Source organism: Gnatocerus cornutus, chromosome 9 (assembly GCF_029298725.1).
Source record: "Gnatocerus cornutus isolate USDA-ARS CGAHR chromosome 9, icGnaCorn1.1, whole genome shotgun sequence".
NCBI classification, from domain to species: domain Eukaryota; kingdom Metazoa; phylum Arthropoda; class Insecta; order Coleoptera; family Tenebrionidae; genus Gnatocerus; species Gnatocerus cornutus.
In genome coordinates, this window is record NC_142241.1 from 10,954,831 (window position 1) to 10,978,015 (window position 23,185).

Sequence of the window (23,185 nt, forward strand, 5' to 3'; positions counted from 1 at the left end):
CTTTGTTTATATTTACCGCGCATGCGTCGGTTGCAGTTTGTTGTGGGCAAGATGGCGGGTATGAGAGTGTTGTCTGAGTCGGTAAGCAATTTCTCAGTATTTACATTCCGACATGTCAAAACTCTCCCCCTGATGTTACCCCAATTTGAGAAAACCACCCTCCCTTTGATCTTTACCCCTTCAACTGTGTAATTTCGCCACACCGGTGCCCTACCCCATGACCCCTTTATCGAAAGGAAAAGTTACAATAAGCCAGTCGGCGGAGTGTCAACCACAAACCTAGAAACATAACAACACTTGACTTGGTCCACTGTTGAGTTTATTTGACCTTGAAGAAATTTCGATAAAATATCACCTGGAGCCGGTTTGGTGTTTCCTGTTTAAAGACGCAATAGAAATAGGCCAACGATAAAAAAAAGGCACGTGGTTGCAAGGGGGGAGGGGTATGATGAGTTTGCGGTGGGGCCCTCAAAAAATTGCGCACAATGTAGAATGTAGTATTTATATTTTTTATAGCAACACGTGGATAGCATTGGAGCTAGATCTTGATTGCTTTATTACTTTATTTAGCAGCTGCCGGTCGTATTTTGAGTTTGTATCAATGCTGAGGTCTAACTATTCATGTTTAAATTAAAGTCGGCGCCTTGTCTTAAGGTAATACAGTAATGACAAATTTGTTTTTGGGGAATAGTGTTGTTCGACCTTGCTTGCGGATTAAAACGCCGCAATTTTTTATAGATTCGGAAGTTTTTGAATGAAATTAATGATGCGAATCGTAAAACCAATCGATTCTTACGTGTCACAGGACTACCAACATACCGTCAAAATTTAAGGCCTCTCGTTGTTTTCGTTCATTTGCCAATTGCCTGCATAAATAAAAACATGACTCGTACGACTCCATGACCCAAAAGACGTATTTACACACTATAAAACTTCGTGTTTACATGTTACATCTAGCACTTTTGACTCTTTCATTAAACAATCGTTGCAAAACTGTGTTATCGATTAAATTATTTAATTAGTTGCAGCTGATAAAAATGAAATTTTAAATAACTGTCTGATCAAAACCGTTTTATGGAGCACTTGTTACATTGACTCCAGAGTCAATGGAACGTATTGTAAAGTAGGCATATTTTATGCGACTAAATGGAAAAAATTATGTTGAAACGACTGGTATTGTTTCCATTTGCATCCAAAAATCGCAAATCACAGTCTCTGGTTTTATTGGAAAGCATTTAAATATGTTGTAGCCAAAACTGCGTCACCGCAAAAATTCTTTATCAACGACAACACGTGTGGTTTTTATTATACAACAAAATGAAGGGGAATTTTTAAGTATTTATATGTAGCAATATGTAAAAAAGCGTGACTCATTCGTGAAATTAACAATATTTCCAGTAGACAAACATAGTTATTAACAAAATAACAATAAAACAATAAATAAACGTGTGGAAAATTGTGAGCAAAAATCGTCACCTCAATTAAACCCCGCTAATACGAACAGTTATAACTCGGAGTCTTCCGTCTAATTTTACCACGAGCGCTCAAAATGTCTGGAATTTTGTTTAAGAATCCGAACAGAAAAAGAACTTTGACCTGTATGAATTTTCAAACAAAACATTTCCGATTTGATCGGTGCGAGTGGATGGAAAGCAGACCCATTTGTTGGCGTTCTAAATTTGCATGTAGTAGAATTCCTGAAATAGTTCGTGTTATAACAGATTTTGCCCTATTCTCTAAAGGTTACACCATACATTAAATTAGTACCATTAAAACTTATTTGTATGTTATTCTATTTCCATTAATTAGCGGTGACATTTGCCGGTGATACTAAAGAAATTGTAACGAATTCGTGCACTGAAAGCGTGGTCGATAAAAATAATCCGAAGATGATGCCAGCTTTCTTCCTGAAACAAGCGCGCTTTGTATTTCCACTTATTCATCCTTGAGATTAATCCCGAATGCAACAAGGGCAAGTCTTCAATCTCTTTTGCCGTCAGAGTGAAATTTGATATTTTTTTTTAATAGTATTTTCATTACTTTTTTTCTCGTATCGATGTGGTCTAAATGGTGAAAGTCGCGCTTTTTCGACATTTGATATTTACCGTGTAACTCATATCCATGTTTCTCTCATTATCAAAAACACGACTTTCCTCTTTGGCTTTATCTAATGAACTGGCAGGATCCCAACTTTGGAAGAAAATGATTTTCGAGGGAACCAACTAGGTGGTGTGTTTTTTTCTGTTCACCCCGTTAAAATAGCGATATTAACCTGAAAAATCCCACGTGTACTTCCTGGTACTACAGCCAAAAATCATTATTCTGAGGAGGTGCGGGCATTATTTATAAAATTTACGGAAATTCCGTTGACCTCCGTTTTAATTTTAGGAAGATTTTGAAACAGTGCCAGTCTGCACGTTATTCCGTGTGTCTAACGTATATTTCGGTACGACTTCGTCATTTATGCTTCGCGACGAAGAAAAAATTGTAATGTTGATGACGCCAAATGGTTTAATTGAAAGAATCGAGGTTAACGAACCGGTCTTGTAAAAATTTGCAAAATGGACACAGCCTTTCTTACACAACAAGCAATCTAAGTGAGTAATAAAATTCTCTCGCCTTATCTAATAAAAGAACAATAGAATATTTCTGTCGTTTTGACTCGTTTCCAGCGCTTTGTGGAGCTCCACTTTTTCTCAAAACTTCTAGTGATGAGTCATTAATGACTCCTCGTTAAAAATTCCCCTTTTGTCTCAAATTAGTTACCGTCGTCATTCAATTTTGTATTGGATTTGCATAATTTCACTTCGTTTACCTTTTAGATTGAATTCGGAGTGGTTTAGCCCTGACCATTTAATAATGCATTTTCTCTTTGCTTGGGGATTTGAGGATCGCCACAGGTAAATTTGACCATGGGAGGAAAAGATTTGAGATGTAAATATTTGCAAGACCATTAATGAATTTTCAGTGGGTTCAACAGACTTATTGAATGAAATTTCTGGTGAGAAACTTTGGAAAAGTCGATTCATGGTCAGTTTGTTTTTCACTTTTAGAAAACCAGTTTTGATGTGACCTCAATGCTTCCACTATGATTTATATTGAAAATAATTAGAAAAGGGTCTTCTGGAAAGTTTGAATAGCCACCTTGTCTTAATTTTTCCGATTGTCATGTAGTGTCTATCTAAAGAATGACGTACGGGGATATCGTCTTCAAAGTTTCCACTCATTGCCAGATACGCTGGAGATTTGGTTATTATGGCTTTCGTTTGTGTCAAGTGACTCTGTTCGGAAATAACCACAGCCTAACGCAAACCCAGGTACTGTTTGCATCATCTATTTTTTATCCCAAAGACATAATAATGACAATTCTATTACCATAATCTTGTACTAATTCGGTAGCAACAACAAATTAGTGTTTGGTCGTAAGAACAATATGCAAGTGTCCCAGTTTGTTATCATAAATATTGAAATGAGTCGTGTTTTAAAACGTAAACCCTGCGTCCTACGTGACGCTAGGCAGCTGCTCTCCCCAGTCTAAATCTTTTAATTGGTTAGTCAGAACCCCTTATCGGAGGGTGGAGGGTAACATTCAGCTTTCACTTAACCGGAAGCTTTGAAAATCGAGCTTTGTTTTGCAATGTTATGTAAACGATCACGGTGACGCCAATTTAAAAAAAAAAATCATGTGATAATAAGATAAATCCCAACTTTATTTTGTAAACACAGATATTAACAATCAACAGCCCCAGTATTGCGAATTTTGCCAGGTTTCAATCGCTAATGCGTAGTAGCAGGCGGGGCCCCTTTTGCGGTTTCCTGTTGCGGAATGGAGTTCGCGAATCATCAACAAAATAATTGTTTCACAAATTAGGAGCATAAATAATGCATTTGCGAGGCCTTGGCCTGTTACACAACGTTCTGTTGACTCCTCACCTTGAAATCCGCGATCTCCCGAATTTTTACAATCCTGTGTAGGCGGTTTAACCTTTGATAACGCGGATCGATCTTCAGTTCTATTTTGGGGTTCCGTTAAAAGTTGTCGAATTTATTTATACACAGCCTGAGATGAATCCCAAACTTTTTCGCCGTATTGACGCCGGTTTCTTGGCCTTGTCCCTGAACTCTCTCCCATTAATTCGAAGACGTCAGAGCCAGTCAAAATTGATGCTTTCGAAGACGTTCTGGCGTGATGTGCGCACTTTGACGAAGTGCCTAAATTCTGCAATGTTTATTTACCCAAAAAATGTTTATTGCTCCTTCTACAGATGTTTGCAAAATTTTACTTCGCTGCTAATTCCAGAGTCACGCCGAAGAAAACAAAACTCGATAGGTTTGTCACGATTTTCGAATAAATTCTTTTTTCAGAAGTGCGCGAAACGAATGTTCACACGGATTTTTACACAAATTCCGCGAGTGAAGGTTCTATTGCCTTAAAAGCACATCATTTTATATTTAATGAGCTTGCATAATTAGTCAAGATGCAAATAGGTAAAAACTAATCATCTGATAAGTATACAGTGTTGTTACAACGATAATATTTGATTGAAACTCAAAGGTTAAACTCCAAAAGCGTATCACTAGTGCAATATTTCCGAAAAAATTCCATAAGTTCCTGGTGTGGTGCGCAAATTTTCTATTATTAGGTGGGCTGAGAAGTTGGTGCGTTCTAAAAGGTTTGATTGACGTTTGTAAATTGTTGCTGATTTTAACAATAACACCAACACCTCGAAATCAGCAGGGGACTATTAAACAGTCATCAGAAATGTGCGATTTTGATGACTAGTGAGGTCCTTATAATTAAATCGAACCTTTTCCAGGAAAGCTTCTGTGAAATTGCCCAAATTCATCAATTTAGAGATTTTAAAATTTTTAGAAGCGAAATGAAAATAGAAAACTATAATAGTTCAAGCTGGTTTTAATTTATTTGGAATTGAATACTTTAGCAGATAACGTTGGTTGACACAATGGAGTTTTTTCTAGAATACGAACATTGTAATTCAGATTAGGAATCGAGGAAATTTAATTAGGAATTGTTTTGAAAACATTTCTTATTCCTGTCCACAATTTTCTTGAATTTTTTTCAACTGGCCCGAGCTTTTCGAAATTCAGTGGTGTTGTAACTGGTAGCATTCCCCATATTAAAATCTTTACGAGCTCATAAATTGCCGTTGATAGAACGTCTAATTTGTACATGTTTCATTGGAATATAAATTCGTATTGAAATAGGACTGAGTGACAGTTAAAACGCCATAATTCATTGCATCTGTTTGATTTCAGTCGTTTTTTGTGTACACAAAAGAGTATTTAACATAACCAGGTAAATGAGTTGTTTTTTAAGATTCTTAACCTCCAAAATGTGGGTTAGTGCGCTATATTTGCATTGTCGTGGCTAAGTTCCGAACAGTCCAATCATTATAAATCCAAATTTATTACATTTACGCAATAAAATGCATTTATGCTTTGACAGTCATGTAATTTCCATTTTTCTAATAGTGGCACAATAGGTGAATAGCCTTTACCATTTGGAGTAAACTGCATGGAGCAATAAATAATAATTTGCCCCCGGTAAGCCTCCAGAAGAAATTCTCTGAAATTTTCCGACGTAACAGTGAGAGAACTCTCGTTACGCCACTTACTTATTCACGGATGAGGGTTCTCTTTAATTTACTTTTCATGTCGTAAACAAATGTTTAAATGCATTTTTTAATGCAGGTGAACGTGTTCAACCAAAAGGGTATTTCATGTCCAAATTCTTCTGACTTGGAAGCACGTCACGAATGTGTCAAATTTTGCAATCTCTGCCGAGTCAGCCAGTTTAACGATGCAGGGTAAAATATTTAAAGTCACGGATCGGATTTGGGATGTAATTCAAACAGAATATTTTTTGTTACAAATTTAGAAACGGGCTTAGGGGGATTACAGATTTTTATTGTCGGGGCGTAGTTTCCCCAAATAAGCAAATCCCCTTAATTATACTCGCAAAATCCGCAGTTCAAAAAGCAGCGACAAAGGATTAGGAGACATGAATATTATCGAATATCCTGCAATAAAATTGCCTTTAAAACTAAAATTAGTTTAGTTCGTCCTGCGGCGAGAAAAACGGTTAGTGGAAATGACGTGTAATTACGATCAGAATGAGAAATTAAAATTTATGATCTGTTTTATGGGTCCACGTATCGTCTGCAGGCACGAGTCAGATTTCGCCGTTCATTACCTGATAACACGAGTTTCTTTAAGAAATATAATTCTCGTATCTCCTTCAATTACGATTCGCGGCCAGACGTCTGTGTATCATCAATGTTATTATTACCTTCGTTTGCTCATTGTTGCCCCAATCCTGTCAATTATTTGTTTAGTAATAGTTCGTTTGCTCAGCGGAGATCAGCGCACGCCACTGCAAACTTTGCGGCTATAATTACGGAAGGTTGGCCCGGAATTCAATTCCCAGTTCGCCCAAACTACCTGGACGTATTCATTTACACTGGTGACCCATTTATGTAAATTAATCAAATATTTTTACGATAATCGTCGAGGATCTTAATAACAAAGTAGAAATCTCCATATCAGACACAATATTTAACTTTCTTCTCGAGATTTAGGTCGTGATATAATGAACGCCTCCACTTTTTAGACAGTTGTCGTTAATCTATTTAAAATTTTTCTAAACCTGAAAAAAAACTTGACGTAGATTCATTAAGGCGACAGTTTGGTTGGGCGCCGGACCAAAAACATAAAATTAATGCAACGTTATAATTACTCAGTTTTGGGGGTTTAATGAAGCTGGATTTCTGAGTTCCGACACTGAGTTCCGCATGCTTCAGAATTTAGGGCAGCTCCCTTGTGCATTAGTTATTTTTATCAGCCACTGATACATTGTTACATTGAAGGTTTTTATAGCACGTTCATGTGACATCGATTCGAATTAGTTACCTTCTCTTAAAAATCGTGAAGGTGATCGTTACCCAATTTTTACTTCGTCAACGGATTTAGCCCATTGTTTATTGTTCATTGAAAAGCACAAACCGTCAAAATAAACGAGTTTACAATAATAATCGACCGTTGGTTCAATGCGTCGTCGAAACGCATTTTTTGTCGCCGATTGAATCCCCAAAATGCGTCCAATTTCGAAACACAAACATTTTGATTTAGTGCACGACCTAATGGTATTGTTGTGTTGCTGAAATAACCCGCGTTGAGTATTTTTGGCTTTTCTTTAAATATTTGATCGCTCTCCGTGCATCGTAAAAAACATTCGCGGCGCAGTAGATTTTGCGTTTCAAAATCGCCCAAAATTGTACGATTTGTTGCAGCAAGGTCGAAATACTGTTTTTATTCCTGTTGGTCGTGGTTCCTGGCCACAGTGCGAAACCTTGAACTTGAAAAAAGCGCGTATTGTTCTTACAATTACCTAATTATTTTTGTTTGTTTAGGAGGCGGACTGCAAAAACAAAGCCAAAAGGTACGCCGCGGACAGGAGGACAGGTGAGTTCACAAATTTATTTTTTTACTTTCACCAACTTCCCGCTGAATCGGAAGTGGCGCAATTCTTAATAAATCCGCCAATTATAAAAATTGAGTTTCGAGCGAATGCCGGCGAAAACAAGACGAATCCTTCAGTTTTAATTAACCGGCAAGGGTGCTCTTCCTCCTTGAATCGTCCTGAAGCTGTTTGGGATTTTCACTGAAAACCAACTCATTTATCTTGTTTATTATTGTTGGTCTATTTCTGGCGATACTATCTCCTGTCTGTTTAATAATGCTAATTCTAAACAAGTTCTGATTGTTTGGAAAAAATGACGTGCCCCTGGTCCCATAAAACGATGGAAATCTCCTTTCTTGCGTCAAACGTCAATATTATTAAACACATCGATATCATTAAAACCCAATCGACTAAATTTGGGAAAGTTCCATCGGAGTTTTATTGCCGCGCGTTACATAAATCGGCTCCGGTAACTCCGGGATGTTGTTTGTTTTTTCGCTCGTATCTGTTTGTCGCCGAATTATCCCATTATCGGTATTGATAAATTTAATGTTTTCTGCACCAATTTCACATAATTCGATTAATCTTCTGCTAAACCGACCTTCCAGATAACGATAATTGGTGTCAATACCATTTTATCAATTCCTCATCGGTTTCGATTACTGCAATCGAACGTTTTAAAATCTGCGGCAAGAAGTGAAACTCCGGGTGATTAATCACAGGTTTTACTCCCTGAAATCCCGTCAGTGTTCTGTCGACATTTTAGGACTTTTTTCGGATTCTACCTATGAAACTCTGAAAGCATCGTATTTTATTCAAAAAATTTAAAAGGATGTTGGTTTTTTAATGAACGAACGAAAGTACGAAATCCGTGACGAAGTTGGGTAATTAAAATTTAATTACCGTGTTAGCAAAATTCGGTGATTCATTTACAATTATTGTGTGAGGTGTTTGCTTAGCAACTTGTCGGAGTGCAGCTATTGATCTTTGCTTGCAATCGCTATCGTGGATTTACAGGGGCCCCAACACCGTGGATTCTCAAATAAAACGTTATTGAGTCATCGGAATTGAAGTGGGCACCATTTCAATAAACCGTTCGATTATTTCAAACAATAATAACACTGATGACTAACACCATTTCATATTAATTTTTTATGATAGGATGTAGTGAAATTATTAAAATAGTAGTCGTTATTGTTGTTTTAATCACGACAAAGCACCTGTTACATGTGTTGGTTAATTATATTTTGGCTGGGACGGATTCACAAAAATAAAAAAAAGTTTCCGAAAAGTGTCATTGCCCATTACGTCAATTTGTCTTGCGGTCGAGACTAAAAGAACCTTCTGGTTTTTGTTTGCCGAACTGCTGTAGACTTTCAGTCCCCGAAGGAGTGATTGATAACATCTAATCTTGTCTTGGGGACATCGTCTTCATGTTGTTTTGGCTGCTGATATTTTAAGCTTTTAAGGATGTCATATCAGAGGTGGATTTAGGCGTATTTATATTTAGTTACACTATATTTTTGGGTTGTAAAGATAACAGTATCATCGGCTAACTGCGAATTGTAAAAAGTCACTAGAAGATTTTCGTGGTTGTGGTCAAACACAGCCTCCAAATATTTCGTGACCGTGATGACTTTTCCTCGACGCACTTAACCACGAATATTAAAAAAACAGGTCTGAAGGAAGATGCAGCTGGTTTTTCAATGACGTCTGTGTCGTGGCAACGTGTTGAGTTATCAAAGAAGTCATCTTTGTATTAAATTCGACTTTTTGTTGATTTCCGAGACCTTGTAATTGCGATCAAATCGAGCTGTTCCAATTCTTCTGGTTAAGTACTTGAAATAAACAAACTTTTTGCTGTCAATAAAATGCGGTTTTTATTCTTTTTGTTGTTCATTGAGAGCCAACTGCGCCGAATTTATTGAATAATATGTACTACTAGTAAACAAACTAAAATAAATCATTTAAAAATAGATTACGTTTACTGATATTGTTGTATATTTATTAAGACAGGAAAATAAGATAAGATTTTAGTACTTCAAAAAGATGGAGGAACATTTTAAGTAAATTGGAGTATTCACGTTATGTGAACTGACTTAAATTACTTCCCAATTACTTTTATGGCGTAATAAGCACTTCTATATTTAAAACACCACAAGACGTGTAATTAAAGAGCTCTAATTCAGTCTGTTGTAAACAGATTTTTGTTTAATGTCAATGAAACATCGTCACTGCACAAATGCCTTCATTGGACATTTTTAGAGTTTTGAGTGTTGTTTTTATTTCCGATCTCTGTATTCTCTTCATTCTTTAATTTTCCCATCAATTTTGCCATTATTAAACTAAAAAAAAAAATACCACTTGAAAGGATAATCTCCACCCACATTGACGGATTTTAGCTCCACTACTTTCCACCTATTAGTAGATAAAAGAAACTTTCAATGTGCCATTTCACCAAGCTGCAATTTTGCGTTTTTATTTTTAGAACTAACAATTGATTGTCTCGATTAAGTGATGTGTTCACAATGGCCAGTAAACATGATTTGTATTAAAGTCGGTGCTTTAATTATGCTCCATTCATCAGAAGTCTTCAAAACTCGATGAGAAAGAAAAGTGGACAATTTAATGCGGCGAAGCACGAATCTTTGTAGTAAAACGCAAGAATGCTTGTCATCGCGTTGGTTTTTATTATTTTTTCCTGTTGCCTCGTGGCTTGAGTTTAGATTATTGCATCATTTAAAACGACAATTTCAAAGGTTTCCCTCCCTCATAGGGGAGTCTGATGCAAGATATGACACAGGAATGAAATTCTGAATTACACGTTGTAAGTTTTCGTATCAAAGTAAATAAATCATGTGATGTACTTTATTGAAATTCAGTTATTTATCTCAGCACTGTAAACACGCCAGGGCTAGATAAAAACTCGAAAAAAACGCGTCTGCTGCGTAATTTGACTTATCTTTCCATCAGCACCCATATGCTGCAATTTGACCGAAATTTACATCATAATGTAGCACCTGTTTGGAGGCGTGTTGAGCTTTTTCGAAAATCTCTGCGGTTGTGATTGATTTCGGCTTTGAAAGAAGTGGTGGCCGCAGGTAAGGATGATCCTTTGTGCTCCGGGTTTACCGGAAAAGTAGACAAAAGCTCTGAAAGTGATATCTTGTTTATCGTATGGGAACCGGAGTCCCGGATTGGGGGGTATGAGGAATGTTCTAGAAACCCGGAGCATCGCAGTCTCGTTCACAGGGTACCCAACACAACAAACAGAAATCATACGATCCCACGTAAGCGTCGCGATACGCAAGCGCGCCACCGCGCCTACGTGACCATCGGAAAGATGCGGAGGCTCCGCTAACACAAAATAAAGCAGTCGGAATTTAACATCAGTGGAGTGCGGATTGCAAGATGGGAAGATAGAGTGATAAAACCGATAAATCCTTTTCTTTGTGCCTACAAAATAAATTATCATTATCTGTGAGACCGGGCCATCGCTTCGATCTGTTTCCGAAGGAATAAACTGGCAGGATCCTTTGGTTTTTCTTTTACATTCAACTTCAACACGATCACGAAAAAATGGTTGAGAGGATTTTAGAAGAAGCGGAGAATTACGATCCAGGTGTGTATCGCTTGACGTGGACGACGTAGTAAACAAACGGTAGTGGTTGAGGACCGCTGTTTTTTTCTTTGTTCGCTCTTGGGCTTCCGAGGAGGCGCTCGAGGATGCCCAAATTTATCGATATCTCGCTGAGGTTACGTCATTTTTTTACCAAACCGGTTTTCAACAGCAGCATTTGTTTATATGGACCTCTCACCCATTTTACCTCTTCTAGTTTTTTTCGCCCGGCGCTTACTCATTATCATTATCATCGTTCTTCTAGAAACTCGCGAATCAATGTCGTAATTCGCAACACTCCTTGCTTGTTGTGAAACGAATCGAAAGAGGTTGTTGCCTTTGGCTTTGGTGCACGAACGTCCATCACGACAGTCTCTTCGACGATTATTCTTCGTCACTCGGGGTGGCACCTGATGCAAAAAGACGCAGTTCTATTTTGACGTCACCCCGAATTTTGCAAATCACGGAAAGCACTCGTCTTTGTCTCTATTTTTACGTTTTGGCAGCCATCCGGGTTCATCGCTTGTATTATTCCAAAATGGAGCCAAACTTCAATGGTTCGTTTGGTTTTTTTGTTACCGCATGTGTATCATCCGTTTTCATCAGTTGTATGACCTGGAACTGATAAAACAATAAACAATGATGTGTTGTGGCAGTTTTCTCAATTGTTCCGTTGAGAGTCCGAATTGTGGCTTTTTCAACCCATTTTACACCTGTCGATGATGCAATCTTGGTGTGAAATTGAAAGAATGACAATTAGCAGGTCGTTCTGAATTCCGTGTAAACAAAATCGCTTTGATGCAATTAACTTGTTTTCAACAAATTGTGGATTAAAGTTACGTAAAATGGCCATGTCACGAACAGATCCATAACATTTAAAACATGATTATAATCCATTAATTAACCTCCAATCAAATTTGGAGCAGCTTAATTAAATGGAAAAAATGATTTTTGTCACGTTTCACGACGGTAGCTGTGTCAGTAGTCAAGCCAAACAACAGTTTGTCGCAATGTTTGTTTTTGTTGCCGCAACACTTGGGCTGAGGTCAAAAAGGGGCTAATTCGAGCTATCGACGTTACATGTCGTGTTTCCAGATGAAAAAGTACCAACAATAACGGACAAAAACTGTAAAACACGTGTACGGGAGTTGTCGAAATACGAGTGTTTTCGTTGGATTTCCGCAGTTTTTGGTCTATTTCCAACGGAACTTTGAGCAACTGGTTCTTTTCAGCTATTCCGACTAATAACGGGAGAAGTTGCAACACAAAAGATCATTTTAACCTGTGAAATCTGGGAAATTTTATTGATTCGAAAAACCGCGATAAGGAGATTAAACTCGACTTCTTGGTGTTAATTGCGTTTGCTAATCGCTTGAGATCGTTATAATTAAAATTATCTTTAAATATTTGCGAGCGAAAAGGACCAAAGTGCGATATAAATAGATTTTGATGATGAGAGTCGTTCGTAATTAACATTTAAGCAGGTGAAAGATTTTATCGATTGCTGCTTCCACTTGGCTTCAAACTTTATTGTGAAGCAGTTCAAAAACGAGCTCAATTATGTAATATCTTTTCTATTTTTAAAACGATGCCACTGCGTTACGGACTACTCTTTTAATTGGTTCAGAATGATTGTGATTGTTATCCATTATCGAGCATTGTTCACAAATGTGTAGTTTAACTCCGCTTTGGTTTTAAAAGGAAAGTTACATACTCAGATTCGCGGTAATTAGAATATTTGTAGGAAAACTAGGACTGCTTCTCTAGTTCATTGTTTGCTTGTTGATACAAAATATGAAGGATAAACGTGACTTTTCTTTGAACTGCTCATTCATTGATGGTCATCTGTTGGTCTTCTAATCCCCTAATCACGAGTAATCTCATTGAGGGATTAACACCCCGAATTCGCTTGGTCTTAGTACCGGAAACCAATTCATTCATATTGTAGGTACTAATCTCAAGTAATCCCATTTTGGAAACCACCCAGAAACAATTTTACGGTTAAACTAAACCGTATTTGCAAACATTCGCAGTTATTATTGTGACGGGAATGTTTATTTTTACGACAGGTATGTTTATTCGCGTTTTTTTAAGATTAATTGTTTTATTTATGATTCTTGTGCAACTCGACTTGTAATGAACAAAAATCCAAGAAAGTTGTTTACCGTTTTTATTAATAAACAAACAGCGACATAATTAGGCTGCAATTGTCAAGATCCAGTTGAATTTTTTTGTGGGAACTAATCTGATTCTGTTGAGTAATTATTATTAATTCGCGAATTGGCAAATAAATCGAACAGTTTTGCTTCATTAACATTCAGACTTTTTGTAATTTCACTTCGATTTTTAGGTACTTATTCATTACCGTGGAAACGCGTAGCTCTAGTTGCCTTGTAATGATAAAGTTTGCGGTTCTTGAAGCACTTTGTTTTGCTTTTAACGCAGACTTAATTAAGTTAATTGCGTATTAGTTCGCTTTTTGTCGGGATATTTCTTTTTTACCTTGACTAGGAAAATACAGAGCTTAGACTCGTTAATTCAAACACGTGTTTGGCAGTTTTTCAAAACCAGCAAATTGTTATCTTTTAAGTAGTTTCTTGCAAATGTCATCCAAATTAAACAAACGAGGAGGAAGTTGGCATTTATCACTTCGTTCATAAGAGCAGGAAGCTCTTGACTTCTTGGTGTTAATCTATCTATAAATTTAACGTGGCCGGAGTTGATTTTTGTCTTGGATTCTATTATTAATAAACGATCGGGAAGTGAACCCTTGAGAGGTGTTCCACTTTCTGATAATCTAACATTAATTGAGGTACGTTTTGGGCTTGTAAGGCGACTCTCCCACACTGTAGAAAGTTGCCGACGATTCAGACACGACCTGTCAAAAGAACGAGTCATGTGTTATAAATATGCAAATAAAATATTGTCCAGGTGACGTCAGCGTTAATTAACTGTGTGTTTAGGAGGCGGTTAATGTTAATTTATGTTTATGTTGTTACGTTCCACATTTGGCCATTATCAATTCAATAAACAAGACATTTGATTGCCAGCTCACGTTGTCAATGGCGACGACGCCATCACCCAAGACCTGCTTTCTTCCCACAAACCGTCTGATTGTTTTCCACCTGCCACGTTAAAAATAAACCAGAAATGATAAACGAAAGCTCGGCTTGGCCCAGTGCCAAATAATCTAAATTCGTCGGAAAACTCTTTTCTCTTGGATTCCAGCAGCGCGTTTTCATTGATCATAACGTCCTTGGTCAGCTGCATTTTCGAAAAGTGTCGCAACAGGTCGACGGCCTGGGCGAGGCCTCCGTTATAAGCCTCCGGCTTTTTCATGCACATGTTGAAAATAAGCGTTGTTTCAGAATGCAATGGCGGCGTTACCAACGGCGACAGCATCGGGGGCTGCACGGGTGGTGGAGGATCCGCCTCCGACAGCGGCGATCAGATGGACGCCGATGCCCGCGCCAAAGAACTAGCCCGACGCAAGGAGGAGGCCAAGAGGAAACGCCGTAAAAAGAAACGTACCGGCTCATCGCTAGTGTCATCGTGTTTCCAAGGTGAGTGATAATTGTCGAGGTGCGATGAGGGAAAAGTATCCGGTCATTAGCTTTAACTGCAAAATTTCACTTTCTTTACACTATTAACTTTTATTGGATGTGCTTGACTGACGGGACGCCAAATGGTCACACAATAAAGATCCTAATTTGTTGGCGAAGATGTCCAAGGTTACGTCCCATTTTTTTTCACCGGAATAGAAACGCGTTTTTTGTCTCCACGTGCTCGTGTTTTCTATTTTTTCGTATTTGCAAGGACCACAATTGAAATTATTATAAACTTAACTTTCGCGGCAGATTTAAAGGAGGTTCGAGCGTGACAATAGTGTCGGATTCAACCTAATAACAAGATGAGTCGGCGGAGGTTTCTCTTTTATCAAGAGCAAAACAGAAGTTAAATCGGAAATAATCGCCTCGCTGAAAGAATTATCCTTCTTGGTCTGCACAACACCGGAAGAGGCGATAATGTCAAGTGAATTAAAAATACGGACTACAATGTCAGAGATGTGTGTCTCAAGGCAAACTCACTAATTTCCGACAAGAACAATAAGAGGAATGTTTGACGACCGTAATAAAGTTTTTTTGTAGGGTGAAAGCATTTATCAAAGAATCGCACTAACCACCCGGAGGATCGATAAAAGTGCACCCCATTGTGTTCGATAAAACCCTTCCTTACAAGATACGCCAGGTGCACGGAACGCCATTGTCTGCCCCTAGCTTGGCTCTGAACAATTATTTGATGCGTGCTGGTGTTTTTTAACAATGCTACACAGTATTAATTATCTTGCGGATTTTTTTTGCCAATGAATTTGTAATGCTTGATTTAGAACAAAGGGTTTATGTAAATCGCAGGGATAATTTGGCCATTGAACTTGCACATATCGATTAAACAGAAAAATGGAAAATCCATTTTCGATTTAAAACTGATTACTCAAGCATGAGTAATTTCACGCCAAGTAATAAAAGCCGTGGGTGGAATTCATTTTCTCCCAGCGAAAATTTAAAAACGAATTATTTTTGCGTTTGGACGGCCTTGGGGGTTCCGCCCGAAGATTTCCCCGGCATTGATTTGATCATCAAAGTTTTGATTAAAGTTAATTGCGCTTAAAAAGTACAGAAGCTTCTTTGAAGATCGTAGTTTTATCGGGTTCAAACGTAAATTCAGACTTGATGACGTCCATTGTTATGATCCGAACAAAAACTCTGACTCTTTCTCCAACTTAATGTCATCTCTATTTGTAAGCTTCAGCTTTTACATCCAGATGCACGTCATGACGTAACTCTCCTTGTTGAACTGAGACCCAACAAATGGAAATAACACAGGCCTTGAAATCGCTAGTTGGATAATCAAACAGGGGAAATGTTAATAAGGTCGGTGAGCGAACGGGCGTTTTTATGCATCTTTTATTATTTCCTTGTTGCATAGTCACCGTTGTTGGAAAAGAAAAAACGTTGTTGAACGCGATGGACGTTGACGCGCCACGCTATTCCAACAATGGTATTTTCAGATTGCCATTATCACGAAGTATTTTCGGGTGAAATCTCAGGAAGGTAAACAGGAGCCGAGGTTGTATTTTTATAAGACGACGAGGTCCTCTGCCAACGATTTAGATCGGGCGAAATTGCGTTTTCCCCAGCGGTTACGCACTTTATTCAAATTTCGGACGTTTAATTTGCAATTTAATTAGGTGAAGTTTAAACTAATTGGTGGTCGGCGAAGGACGAACGGTGAAAAAAAAGACACTTATAGACAAACCTATTGGACGAATAAGAATGTCACGCCAAGTTCCTGTTTTTTGTAAAAATAAAAAATGATTGACGCCAAGGTTTCACTGATAGTATTATTGTTTTCGTTTTTCAAGCACGTGGAGTTTTATCGATGGAAAAAAAAATACTCTATTTTTTTATTCATAAATTAAACGGTCAGGAGCACACAAATGACGTGCGTAGTTGATAATTAGAGAGAAAAAAAAACGGAGAAAGATGGGGGCACATAAAGATACATGACGCACCAACTGATATAAGAGTAAATTATCTTCAATTAAACACAGGATTTATGGAGGCACAATAAATCTCGCTGGGAGGATCGTTTTCAATAAATATGTAAATGCGAAGAGTTTTTGCGATTCGCGAAATATTTGCACAAATCCCGGTTTGTTTCGACGGTCATTGTTCATTTATAATGTAAACTTTCATAAGTGCTTATTGTTGTTTTGCTAGAATGTGTAATTTCCGCGGATAATTTTTCGCTTATTCAACGTGTCGTTCGTTTCTTTTCAATTTGTGGAAACATTCCCTTGAGGCTACATACGGCATTTCCTTCGTTTATCGCACGCGTTTATTTACCTGTTTAGGAATGTGTATTTACAAATAATCGCAACATTTTCGCATGTTTACGAGCAGATATCATAATATTTTGATAAATATTAGTTGATCTGGCTTTAAGACCCGTCAGTGTGAGCGTCTTTATCATTTAATCTTTGTAAACATTTTTGATGATGGAAAATTAATGTAACCTTCAACTTTTTACGCCACAAGATTTTCATGTGTTTGCATTTCCAGCTTTCTCTTTCTGACCTGAGATATTTTCGTTCTAGATTTGTATAAATTATCGGGAGAAATCTTGGGCGAGGGTGCCTACGCCAGTGTGCAGACCTGTGTCAACATGTACACCGATCAGGAATATGCAGTCAAAATCATCGATAAAGTGCCAGGACACGCAAGGGCTCGAGTTTTCAGAGAAGTTGACACGTTCCACCACTGTCAAGGCCACCCTAATATTATCCAGCTTACCGAATTTTTCGAGGATGAAGAAAAGTTTTATTTGGTTTTTGAAAAGGTGAGCTAAACAAGAATTTGGTTATCAAACAATAGAGTTATGACTTGGCTAAACGCTATGATAATTACCACGGTATAAAGAACTCGTTGTTTGTTTAGTTTCATAACTTGTTGACTTGTTGGTAATTGAATTTTTTCGTAGATAAACGGAGGACAATTGTTGAGAAGGATTCAAGAGAATAGATACTTTAGCGAGGCGGCAGCAGCGGAGATTGTGAGGGAAGTTGCTTCTGCATTGCAATTCATGCACGCCAAGGGTATAGCGCATCGTGATCTCAAACCTGAGAATATCTTGTGCGTGAATAAGGACAGTCTTTGTCCGGTGAAGATCTGCGATTTTGATTTGGGATCAGGCATCCGCTTCCAAACGAGTGTTTCGAGTCCGCTGGCTACTCCACAACTTTTGACGCCGGTAGGTGTTAAATCTCTTCATTCTAGAAGCTTCCGGATGGTTCGCCACGTCAATGTTCTAGAATGAAAATACATTTGTAATTTGATAAGATTAGGAGGTGTCAACACGGATATTTTGACGGTCTTATCTGAAATCTGAAGAGGGTTGATACACGTTAATTGCATTCAAATCTGGCGTCAAGTGCTTTTTGTCTGAATTATCAGTTTGGTTGCGTCACGGATTAGCCAACAAAGAAATGCACATATTGGAATAAACAAATAGATTATTCATAAAGTGTTCGAATAGTCAACGTGAAGATAAATTTTAATTGCACTTGGCAAACTTTGAATATTAAGTTCGACGTTAACAGCTACCGCATTTTGAAGTGTTGACGTGGGAATAGATAGTAAACAGTCTTTTTATTTCAGGTGGGCAGCGCCGAGTTCATGGCCCCCGAAGTAGTGGAAGCCTTCATCGGCGAGTCGGACTCCGTCGCTTACGACAAGCGCTGCGACTTATGGTCGTTGGGCGTGATAACTTACATTCTTTTGTGTGGATATCCGCCATTCTACGGCAAATGCGGTCGCGATTGCGGTTGGGAACGCGGCGACAACTGTAACGCTTGCCAAGATCTCCTCTTCCATAGCATCCAAGAGGGCCGATACGACTTCCCCGATGCCGAATGGGGTAACATATCGGACGAGGCAAAGGATCTGATATCATCTTTACTAGTGAAGAACGCCAGCGATCGTATTAGCGCCGCGAAAGTTCTGCAACATCCGTGGTTGAAATGCGCCAGCGACTCGGCGCCGTTGACCACGCCTGCCATTATCAAGAAGAATAATTCCGCGAGGGAGTTGTCCCAGTTCGCGGAGAGCGCCATGGCTGTGAACAGGGTGGTGCAGCAGCACTTCAGTATGAATCTGGACTATCTGGAGAGGCCGAACGTTTATCCTATTGACGAAAAGGCGGCGCCCTACTCCGCCAAGGTGAGGACAAACGCCTTAATTTACCTCGCAATTGTCAGTAACAGAGGATTCCGATTTCTTTGAACGTGATTAAAATAGACGCAGTTCTTTCATTGTCCTTCATTCATAAGTCGTGTACTACTCATAGCTTGTTAATACCAGCGTTAAGGCGTTTTAGAGTGTTTTTCAAAGAATGTGTTGATAAAAGGAACGAAATTGCGGTGTTATAACAGTCATATCAAGCTAGAGCACAACAAGCGCCGGTTGTTTAAATTATTTTTAGAACGTTATCATTCATATGCAAGTAATTTATTGTTACCACCTTATCACTTACTTCGCGATGTTTGTAAATGTAAAATGTCGTCGGTTAAGAGTGTTAACTCAAGTAACGCAAATTTTACAGGAGGTAAAAAAAACTTAAGAACTTTATTAAAAATAGATTTATAAAAGAACTCAAATTACGAACGGTTACGAATTATACATAGTAATAATTTAAAAATAACTTCTAAATTAATACTTTGTAGTATTGTATAATTGGAGGTAGCAGGCGACCTTTCTATGATTTTTTTAAAATCTAGGAGTTAGCAGGTTTTTTGAATATAAAAGCGATAAATAAAAATATCTTCAAATTTACTGAGCAACGACGTTTTATTAGTTATATTGGGAAAATGTAATAATAGGAGTAGTAATATTTACTAAATTTAAAATGAATATCTTGTTGTAATAATTATTATTAACCGTTACAGAAAAAATTATTTATGTCACGTCGTAAAAAAATCAATATTAAGACGTAGAGGTCCTCGACAGTAATAAAACATTTTTGTGGCTCTTATTTAAATAAATATTATAAGAACCAACTGTTATAGCCATCTAAAATTATTTTTTTAAACACGTAAAACAGTGTCTTCTTATGCCTTTTGTATTATAAAAAATAGCTTTATCTTTAAGCTAATAATTTTCAAAAGCAAATTTGATTATTAACTATTTTGCAAACTACAAAGAACAATTTTTAAAGTCACAAAATTATCCACGTTGACACAAATTTGTTGTTATTGGAGTTAGCAGGTATTCGTATTATCAACATTTTACTCTTTAGAGTCAAATATGGAGTAAAATGTTTTTCGCAGCGATGCGCAACATTTAAAATTAAAATTGGCGAGAATTTCTAAAATGACCAAAAGTGTAGTTAACAGGTTAACACTCTTAACCGACGATGTGTAAAACAAAGTTGACACCTTTGGCAGGGTGCCTCTGTTCTCTTCAGGCTCTGCCTCTGGAAAACGGGCCTAAGCTCGTTAGCCTTAGATAACATCGCGTGGGTTTTCCTTTGTTACTTGACAAATGTGTCTATTTGTCTGAAGTTGAAGACAGTAACTTGTTTAAGACTGAGTAAGATAATGAACAATAGATCCCATTCCAAAGTAAGCCTCCATAATTTGCGACTGCGAGTTAATTAACGATTTAATCAGGAAACATTTTCTTTGCAGGTGTTCGGTTTGAGCCCGCCCAGCGAGAGCAACTTAATGCAGAGGCGGATCAAAGGTCGATCCTGTCAGTTCTTGTTGCCCACTCCGGCCCCCGCTATTCCCAGTCCGAGCGGTTGAAGGCGTTGCGCAAGCATCTCCGATATTTTTTTACAAAATAAGATTAAAAAATAAAACAAGAAAAAAAATGCATGCGTGCGCAGGCTGCGTGCATATTTGGTTATTTTTCACGCAAAATTTGTCATTGTCGATTTCGAAGATATCCTTTTTTTCTCTCGTTAGTCTCCGAGAGAACGTTGTTCATTTTGATCAGTCTGAAGTTGAGGCTCAACTGCGGCAAGGCATCGGGTTGCTTTCTGATCGTGTCAAGTGCTCAATTTGGTGAATCAGAAAGCGGGAATGTCTTGGAGCAGATCTGGCGTCTTCGGCCTAGTGTTAGTTTTTTCGGAGCTTGTTTTTTACATTTTGTCTTTTTTGTATGCGTTGAGGTGGGCTGATTCAGTTCAGTCTGTATTGTGATAATTAAATAAGCATCTAAGCGTGCGGAGTAGCGCACGATAGACTGTAGACAGCGTACCTGCTTTATGTTCGGTAAGATACAGAACATTAAATTCGAGGGACGACCGTCCCGCCATGTACTGACAGTCCATTTGTATTTTTAAGAGTCCTATATAAGTTTGGATATTTTTTAAAGATTTTGTAATGCTCAAGGGTAGTTTTGGTAATCGAAAAAAAAATGGGGGCGCGACGATCATACAGGTGCTACATTTTCGGTAAATCCCAGTGATAATAGATAACCGAAAGTTTGGCATCATCTTCCAACACTCAGGGTTGTATCACGGCGAGTCATTACAAAACTTATATCAGAAGGGCTCGTTACGCCAGAATGAATGTCCTTAGTTTGTATGTGATAGGGTGAATGAAAATTCCCCGGGAAGATCCGACATGATTGGAGGAGTATTCTTTTTTCTATGCTTATTTTTTACGGCATTTATTATTGTACTGTAGCGGTGCGAATAATGTATTTTCCAATCAGTTGATACCAAAAAAATTTGAAAAAAAGCTATTTAAAAAATAAAATATTTTAATTCTTACGTTTTTTCAACCAGATTTCTTTACCTATATCAAACAGCACGTATGTGCAATCTGTTTCTATTTGTGTTATTGTAAGTGCATGAGTTCGAGAAAACTTTATTGTTAACTTTTCTCGTACTGATGCCATTTCATTTGAGTTTCAGAGAAATTTATATTGTTGAATTATGAGGTATTTTTTTCTACAACCGAGCAAGCTAGCATTGAGTAAATTAGTGATGGAAATTTATGTACCAAGTGTGCTTTAATTTCATATAATAAAGACCGATTTTTTTAATATCGTGTTTTATTATCTGATAAAATCACAACTCGGAAATTGGGACTTTTTTTATTTGTAACCAAATATTACATCAGGACCGACAATTAGGTGCAAGGTAAGTAAAAAAGAACTAAATAAGATAAAAAAAAACAAATTCTTGAAAGAACTGAAGAATCTTGTCTCTTTTCGTACACTTGAAGAACAGCAGCGGTGTATTATTGGCTGCCTACCTAGTTAGATCATTAGAAGCATTTGAAAGAAATTTTATTCTTCTGACTTACACTTTTAACACTTACACTGTTGGCAGTAACGGATTTCATGCAGGGCTCTACAATTTATTATAAGTCTTTTACTGAAATCTCCTATGAATTTTTTCTAAAGTTAAATAAATAATAAATGGGTAGCACCTAAAAAGAATTTTGATTAGACTCGAAAATTAGAATTTAAAAAAATACTTAGCGGTCGAAAGAATTGAGATAAAGTGCGGAAAGTAATAAAACTATCAAGTTTTATCATGATTCAACAGCTAAATCAAAAGAAAATAGTAGAAATTTGCACGATATCTGCAAAATCCATAGAGAAATCTGCTAAATTTGATGCTATATGACTATTTTTCTCACATTCACATGGTTTCAAGGGCTATATTTGCCGAGTTGAGCTTAAAATCCATAAAACTGCAAGTTTTTTCAGGATGCAACAACTAAATCAGAAGAAAACAGCATAAATCTGCACGAATTTTCCAAAATTTGTAGAGAAATCCGTTAATTTTGATGCTAAATAACGATTTTTTGTTTATTCTGGTCATTTTCTGGGTTGGATTTTCAGAGTAGAGCTTGAAATCTAAACAACTACTAATTTTTATCAACATTCAACGGAAGAAAACAGCAGAAATCTACACGAAATTTGCAAAATTCGTAGAGAATTCCGCTAAATTTGATGCTAAAAATAACTATCTCTTTCACATTTACACGGTTTTTAGGGCTGTATTCGCAAAGTTGAGCTTAAAATCCATAAAACTACAAGTTTTAAACAGGATTCAACAGCTAAATCGCGAAAAAACAGCAGAAATTTTTACGAAATCTGCAAAATTCGTAGAGAAATCCGCTTCTTTTAATGCTAAATGATGATTTTTTGTTTATTCTGGCCATTTTCTGCGTTGGATTTTCAGATTAGAGCCTAAAATCTATAAAACTACAAGTTATTATCACGATTCAATAGCTAAATCGGAAAAAAGTTGAGGCTAAATGACGATGTTTTTCACATTTATTAAACGGAATTTAAATTTATTAAAGAAACCAAAAAAAATCGAAAGAAGTATTTACCGAAAATGTTAAGAAAGTTTAGAGAGAATTTCGAAATAATGAAAAGAATCAGAAGAGAACACAAGAAGAATCAAGAATAAGTATATATTTTCATTTTTATTTTCTCACCAAAGCTCTATTTTTTCTCAAGGGATTAATATTTTGTCACTTGTTCTTAATCCCCCTCTGATTA

At 37.3% G+C, this 23,185-nt stretch overlaps 1 protein-coding gene across 2 annotated transcripts; it reads left to right on the forward strand.

Moving 5' to 3' along the window:
* Position 1: 1 nt before the first annotated feature.
* Lk6 (MAPK interacting serine/threonine Lk6 kinase) lies at positions 2 to 21,709 on the forward strand. Of its 2 annotated transcripts, XM_088046626.1 has the most exons (7): positions 2 to 81; positions 7,431 to 7,482; positions 14,468 to 14,662; positions 17,257 to 17,498; positions 17,640 to 17,909; positions 18,317 to 18,877; positions 20,344 to 21,709. In XM_088046626.1, the coding sequence occupies exons 1-7, from the start codon at positions 22 to 24 to the stop codon at positions 20,458 to 20,460; spliced, it is 1,497 nt and encodes a 498-aa protein (XP_087902752.1). In that variant the 5' UTR covers positions 2 to 21; the 3' UTR covers positions 20,461 to 21,709. The 2 variants fall into 2 exon arrangements, with proteins under 2 accessions (XP_087902752.1, XP_087902753.1); XM_088046627.1 differs by lacking the exons at positions 2 to 81; positions 7,431 to 7,482 and adding an exon at positions 10,827 to 11,102.
* The last annotated feature ends 1,476 nt before the right edge of the window (positions 21,710 to 23,185 follow it).